General features: G+C 26.3%; 1 protein-coding gene across 4 annotated transcripts in view; it reads right to left on the minus strand.

The window, feature by feature from the left end:
* Positions 1–7,553, minus strand: part of LOC126904565 (sodium channel protein 60E-like) — a 69,760-nt gene extending 62,207 nt beyond the window's left edge. For 2 of the 4 annotated variants that reach the window (XM_050683689.1, XM_050683687.1), the window contains exons 1-2: positions 7,154–7,548; positions 5,691–6,016 (exon numbers count right to left, since the gene is read on the minus strand). In XM_050683689.1, coding sequence (XP_050539646.1) covers positions 5,691–5,966 — 276 coding nt within the window. In that variant the 5' untranslated portion in view covers positions 5,967–6,016; positions 7,154–7,548. Of the gene's footprint in view, positions 1–5,690; positions 6,017–7,153 lie in introns of all 4 variants that reach the window. The other 2 variants (XM_050683688.1, XM_050683690.1) reach the window with 2 other exon arrangements.
* Positions 7,554–7,831: the final 278 nt, after the last annotated feature.

Below are 7,831 nucleotides of genomic sequence, written 5' to 3' on the forward strand. Positions count from 1 at the left end.
ATATCGATCGTGTACAAACGTACGTTACAATATTTAGTTTAATATTTTCCAGCTTCTCAATTAGTTGTTTTATCTTTTTCTTTGATTTTCTGTAGGAATTGAAATTTATTTATCTTAAAAAAAGTTTACAGTAAATAATTTCTGGAATACACACTCGATTGAATTTTTTAATCTTTGTACTTTACTTATATTTACTTAAAAATACACAATTTTAATTTATAAAAATATTCAGTAATTTTATGTCCATAATTTATAGCTTTAAAACTATTTTAAAGTTACGGATAAGAATATGTTTTTGATAAATATAAAACGAGTTTTTTAAATTAATTTTAAATCCTTTTACATCTCCGTGGAATAAATGACCCACACAACTTCCGTTAAATATATTTATGTAGTTATTTCATATATTATAACTTTCTATACAATCATCATTTGGTCATAAATTGTGCGAATTTGTACCCCGTACACGTAAATGACAGTTTAGCTATAACAATATTGACCTCTTATAACTTTTTTATATGCAACGGTAAATATCGATTTACTATTATTATTTGTTTAACTACCTAACATTCTAAAAATTAAAATAGTTTCAACAGACCTTTTCATTGGCAAAAGAAGACTATACATAATATTACCTAAATTTTGGGATGAAGTCCAAATTCCATTAGAACTACATGAAATTATCTCAGTTATTAATTGTAATAATTATTAACGTTGAAATACTAATTATAATATTGGAACCTTTTCTTGTTTTCTCAATATTTTTGCGTAAGCTCATTCCATAGAAAAAACAAATTATTTTACAGAGGTAAACAAATTAAAGAATAAGTTTATTTAATTTTAAATATAAACTTTTTTTATTGTAATATTCATATGGAGAGGTTTAAGCGTAACAAAATGTGTTTGTAGTAAACACGACTCACGTGTGGGTTCTCAACAAGTAGGGTCATATAACGCTATCGATTTCATCAATACACTGTGACCTTTTGTATTCAATGCATTTTTTAAAACATTTATTCTTCATCAAATCATAGTAAAAACATTTATAAGCTAAATTATTATTTTTGATTATTAGACCACAAAAATTATAAATATTAAATGGTGTAATTTATTAGGTATAAAAACATGTAGTTTGATTTAATTGTTAAAATAAAAATAATCTTTGAAACTTTTTTATATATATAACAAGTAATATATATACAACAACAATTTTTTATACTTTTTTAATGACATTAAAAATAAATACTATATTTAAAAAATATAATAACAGCCACCACAGATATTTTAAAATGACTGAATACCATTATTTCCAATGAAAATTAGTAGAATAGAAAATAATAATAAAATATGTTTCTCATAAAAAGTTAAAAATATTTTCAATCTATATAGTAACGGAAGCTGAGGTGTTGATAAATAATAATTACTTTTTACTATTAAAAAGTTTTACCGCCTAAGTATTACACCTAATACACAATACTATCGGAAATAATCACGGTATAATTAAAAACTAANATTACTTTTTACTATTAAAAAGTTTTACCGCCTAAGTATTACACCTAATACACAATACTATCGGAAATAATCACGGTATAATTTAAACTATAAATAATATGATCAAACAAAATTTCAATGTCCACATAGTAATGAGATAATGATGATCGTTATCTCCTTTACGTTATACATTTAATAAAACCTCCCTTGAAAAAAAAAATTAAATTTCCTAATGAGCCATTAAGGCTATTATCAGAAAACTTAAAAGCTTAATTAAATTTTAGCTATTGCACTTTTCTATTTTCATAATAAAAATTCTACTAATATACAATCCATTTTTATGGATGTTTTACATAATTGCTATAAAATACAGAAACATAAAAATAATGTTTTGAATACATTTTTATGACCGTTTAATTTATGTTCACAATTTACATTTTCAATGATTTATTAAATAAAATAAATTTTACTACTTGTTAGCCAAGCAAAAGATGCCTCGAAGGGTAGAAACAAAAACTTTTGGTCTCTTTTACTTGTAAATCTGTTGTTTAATGTGTAAACTGTTAAGATCTTTAAGTTTTTCACATGCAAATGACTTAGCCAAAACTGCGGTGACAGCTGATGATGTCAATATGTACAGTACAATATAACAGTACAAAGGACTTCAGTCCTATACCTAATTTATTGTGTTATAAACTTTGATTGAATTCAGTTTTTGACGAAAACTACTGATAAATATTAACTTTTCAGTAATTGTGAATAGTATTTTTCTAATAAGATATAAAAGTGCATATAAAGCTATGAATGTACAATGCAGGATCTTGTTTTTTCTCCTTCGTTTTCTTGGTGTCCTCATTAAATTACTGAAACTTTTGAAACAATAAAATTCCAAAGTTCAGAAAGTTTATAGTAACAACTTTCCTGTTTTTTTTTCATTTACCGCTCAAGATCTTCTATGTACTTATTTATTTTTCTTTTCTTTGATCTAGATGTTAACATTTATTTAGTGTAATGTTTCGTTTGATAATGTAACCTTAGCTTACATTGTTTGAATTCAATGGGTAGTCGTAATTAATCTCTCAAAAATGAATTTGGTTAAAAATTATAAGTTAACTGTAACATGACAAATCTAAAAACAGTATTTAAAAAATATACAACTTGAATTTCAGTCAAATAATTTGCATTACTTACACATTAGTTTTCATGTATTTTTTTCTATTCGGATATTATCAATTAATCCAATTATTTGTACATACATTTAATGTATTATTTAAATTTTTAAAATAAAATAACCCAGTCAAATATTTCAACTTAGAAAATACATTGGTGTGATAGTTCTCAACACTTTTCTGAATATAATCAATTTTTATTTATTGTTAATTAAATATACTTAAATTTTAATAATACGATATATTTTATAGGTAAGTAAGTCTACAATATAAATACATAAAATAAAAATAAATGGCTACTGTGGATCTATATAATATAATATAATGTGGGAAGTTAAACACAAACTTACTAAATATCAAATATACTTTATGACAAAATTCAGAAAAGAGAGTTAAAAAAATATTACAATAAAAGGAAATACTAAGGTATGAAGACAAATATTTGGGGAAATTTTTTTACCTTAATAATTTATAGTCATTGAAGTATATCACGCATGAATATTTGGAAATTTCTCAATATAATGACATCAATAAAGAAACTTTATGAACATGAACATATTTATTCGATTTCTGATAGTTCATTATCATGATACTATTTCCCTATCCATTATTTTAATCTCTACATAAACCCTAAAAGTAATTTTTCATCATTTAATTGGCCTAATAGGCGTCCTGGATATTATTCACTACACTTTAAAACTCATCTACTCTTGTTGCACTCATTGATTTCTCTGATACTTTATCCGGGGTAAATGAAATACCTGTTTTCTTGTTAATTTAACCATCAATTATATAAGCGATTAGTTGATCGACTAAAATGCTCCACATAAAACATTGCGATCGATTAATAAATCTATTGTTTTTTTACTGAGTTTTTACAAATATTAAGGTAGTATGAACAACATTTTGGTAGCGGCATGTGGAGCAGATTCAGTTTTTCACTATTACATATTCATGAAAGTAAAATATCACGAACACTCTCGGCATTCAACATTCGCTCCTGCTGAGCTCTTTTTAAGGGAAACCGTTGGCATCGTAGTGTAGTATCGTTACAACGGCAGTATCAGGTGTGCTCCGTTATATTTCATTTTATTAGTATTATTATTTTCTACTACACCACGTTTTTAATGAAAAAATACGACGACAGTCGAGGTAAATTGTTGTCTTTTACCGTTTAAAAAAATTTACTTAAAGAATATACTAATAAAAAGATAACACGTATATTTTCCAACATAGTTGTATTTCTTATATTTTCAAAACTATCGGCGAATAAACAATTTAATATTTAAACTCTTAATCAAAATTTATTTGTATTATAATAAAATAATTTTTTTTTTTTTAATATGACTACAAAAAGCTAATATAATATTTTTAACTATATTCATGTTACTTGACAAATTAAACGTTTCATCATAATCATTAAACAAAAGCTCAATAAGTAATGGGTAATAATGCCTTATACGAGCTAGGCTTTATTACTTGTATCTAAACAGTTTAGAAAATATAATTTAGACTCTCTACCTCATCTACCTTATATGTGAATCAACAAGATGAAATTTTAGTTTTGATATGACGTTAATTTTTCCAATATAAGTAAAAATGTTTACTTTTGTAATCATCAAATGACGGATAAACCTTATCAAAATATTAAAATTTTAATTTTATTTCAAGTAAAAAAACTTAATAAATTTGTTTTTGTTGTATTGAATATTTACAAGATTATTAGTTTCACATAAAGTTGTCTCGAAACTCAATTTAATTCTTAAAATGCAAAAATAATCATTCCAATATAAAACATTGACAAATCAGAAGTAAATAACTATATTCCATTATAAGTATATGGAGTTTTTTTTTTTTTTTTAATAAACTACACGAAACAATTTAAATTAATAATATCACGCACTGCTGATAGTTGTTGTCATGTCGAATAATTGTTGTAGTTCGAAACTAGATCATTATTTTTTTATAAATAAAAAAGTTTTATACCAAGGTATTTCAAATAAATATATATAGAATTTATATTAGTCATGTACTATAAAAACTTTCTCAAAGTAAGTCTTCGCTAATATTAAATAATTAATGTACACTGCACATCGAATAAAATATTTTTTTGTATTAGTAGAATAAATATTTAAAAATTATATGTAAGTATTTCGACCTTGCTTCACGAGTGTTGTTCAAAAAGTTCAATTAGAATTTTATCATATAAAATATTGTCTACAAAATAGTACCTAAACTATTGACTCGGTATGAAAAATTGTATTAAAATTTAATTCTTATGAATAAGTTTTACTTAAGCATGTAATTTAGATGGCTTACGTACAGTTTATTAATATGAATGAATAAGCTACTTTTACAATTTCTTTTTAGCCATAAGATTTTTTTCGAGTGTACTTATTATGTAAGCAGTTAATGATTTCTCACTTTAATAAAAACTACCTTAAATATCAAGACTAAAATATAATATAAGTTATATTATATTTTTGTAGTGAAATGAACAACAAAAACACTATAAATAGACTTTTAAAACCATAATCATTATTATCAGAGTAATATTAATTGTCTAGATAATATAAATAACATTAATATTATGTGTATGGATATGATATCACGGTTTAAAATACTGATTTTCTACCAGACCGACCTATGTATTTAGTTATTTTATCTACAGAGTGTATAAAATATACGGTTTTATTTATACATTAGTTCAATCATACGATAACGTAACGAAATCGATAAAAAAAAACAAACTTTATTAAGATAACTAAATTATACTGATAAAAGTTTAACTAAAATGTACCCAAGACAGTTACACACACGGGGGGGGGGGATATATCTGTCAACCATGACTCCCTGGCACGAACCTGTTTATTATACATTTTCTTTTAAATTTTAAATTGCTAATGAAAATTATTTAGTCAATGATTTTAAAACATTATATTAAAATCAAAGAGTTAAGTATTAAGATAAAACATCCATTACTCTCTTATGTAAAATTATGTATAAAAAAAAAAAAATAAATTTACTCACCTCGTCAAATATAAAGTTGTCAATTTCTTCTAATGGTTTACCATACAACTCTCTGGGAAAAGGTTCAAATTTGCTTGGCAAAACAGATCCATCAAGGACGCTAACTTTGTTCCTAGTCTGGTAACCATAACCTGTAGACGTCGCAGGCACATTTTGTCTCACGTCTAATGAATCTTTGGTGAATGGCCGAACTTGAACTTTAGGTTCTGTTGGGCTTGGAGTATGAGGTTGCTGGCGACGAGCTAGTAAAGTGTTAGGCAACCGGATCGGCAACATGATCAACAGTTGTAGATTTCTTTAAAAGTCACGTTAACATATTCCTTATCCTGTTAATAACTTAAACTATTAATAACTAAATATTTTTAACTAATTATTATACGAATTTTTGAAATTAAATGAATCGAGATTTATTTAAATAAATAATGAAGATCCCAAATGAGTCTTAAATTAGTTATCTATTATAATCAAACAAAATTTTTACATCAATGATTCCTCGAGGTAATCATTGTTATTACATTAACAAGATTTATAGATTTAACAATAAAAATTAAAAACTTTTTTTAATTAACTCGATTTATTTTGATTCATTGGAACTAATTTGAAAAAATAAATAAAATTTCATTGTTTAATTTTCTTTTAATTAAAATATGTGAGCTTAATGTAAATCCGTAAACTCCATTAAAATATTTTTTTAAACATCTTATACTCTCCTTTGAAATAGTATTTAAATAATGTGAAACCTAAGGAGAATTTTCTATATTGTAAAATTAAACAAACATGTTATGAATATAAAAATAAATCCACTTTTTGATAAAGTCAAATGTATACGAAAAAATACATGACATTAGCTTTGAACTTTTTAAGCATTCTAGGGAAGTACCGAAATCTACCGAAATATCTGAGAAAAGCTTTTGTCGATGCCAAACTACAAGCAAACATTTAACTTGATAAAAATATGTGGATTAATACACATTTGATATTGTTTTTTTTTTTCTATAAAAATATCTTATTGATTTTCTTAAAACAAATCGAAGAAATTTAACTCTGCCAAACTTTATTGACACAAATAATTAATTTCTATTTCACCTAAATAATATATGTGGTAAATACCATGAAATAAGTCGTTTTTAATTAAAACTTCAATCAGAAAACGTAAGTCATTTAAAAGAAAAATCAAACATTTATCTGTGATTATTATATATTTTTTGAAATCCTGGAATTATATAGACATTTTATTTATTAATCTTCTTTACGTCCTAAATGTTTATAAACTCATTTTTTACATAACTTAATATTTATTTGTTACATTTAATGGCAAAATGCTATTTTTAATAGATACTCGTAATGCTTTTTTTAAATTTTAATTTTACATGAGCTGAATGACATAATAAAATTCAAGAAACAAACTATAACATATAATAATATAATTAAAACAAAATGTTATAAATCCTTTTTCTCCGTACCTTCGTTAAGCCACGAATGTTAATGACGTGTTAGTCAGCATTGTAGGTGACCGGTCATTCGTTTGTCCGAGACACTTATGCACGCACATTTCCGAGTACCAGTTGGCAAAGTTCCGTGACGAATAACTTAAAAGTTAGGGGTAACACCGATTAATACGGGGGCGATAAACAAACGAGTCGACGGTAAAATGGAACCAACGGTGGCGACAGTCATCAACAAGTAGGAAACGGAAAGCGGTAAAAGTTGTGGTAGTGGAAGTGGCAGCTGTGTTGGGGACGAAGGTAAAATGAGGAAACGGTGACGAAGGTTCGTCTGTCGGCAAAGAGTCGCGTGCAGGTCGACGAACGCCTAACCAATCCGCACGACCGCCGCACCATGACTACTACTATACCGTGTACGATCACCACACCACACTATTTATTTGACCGACTCTTCGCCACCGTAGCCGTTAGGGACGCAAGAGGAAAGATTACAACAACCACCAGACGGCGTGCTTGGCCCTCCCCTTAAAAAACATACTTGAAATGTAGCCCCTTCTACTCATTTAAAGCCCCTCCTAGTATATAAAATGTAGCAGGTAACGCATACGCGTACATGAATATTGCATGAACTACGAACGTAACACTTAGACGCTGAGGTGGTTTCCGGCTTCATAGTTGAGACAGAGAAAATTTGTT

Source organism: Daktulosphaira vitifoliae, unplaced genomic scaffold, assembly GCF_025091365.1.
Source record: "Daktulosphaira vitifoliae isolate Bord-2020 unplaced genomic scaffold, ASM2509136v1 Scaffold_4, whole genome shotgun sequence".
In the NCBI taxonomy this organism is placed as follows: domain Eukaryota; kingdom Metazoa; phylum Arthropoda; class Insecta; order Hemiptera; family Phylloxeridae; genus Daktulosphaira; species Daktulosphaira vitifoliae.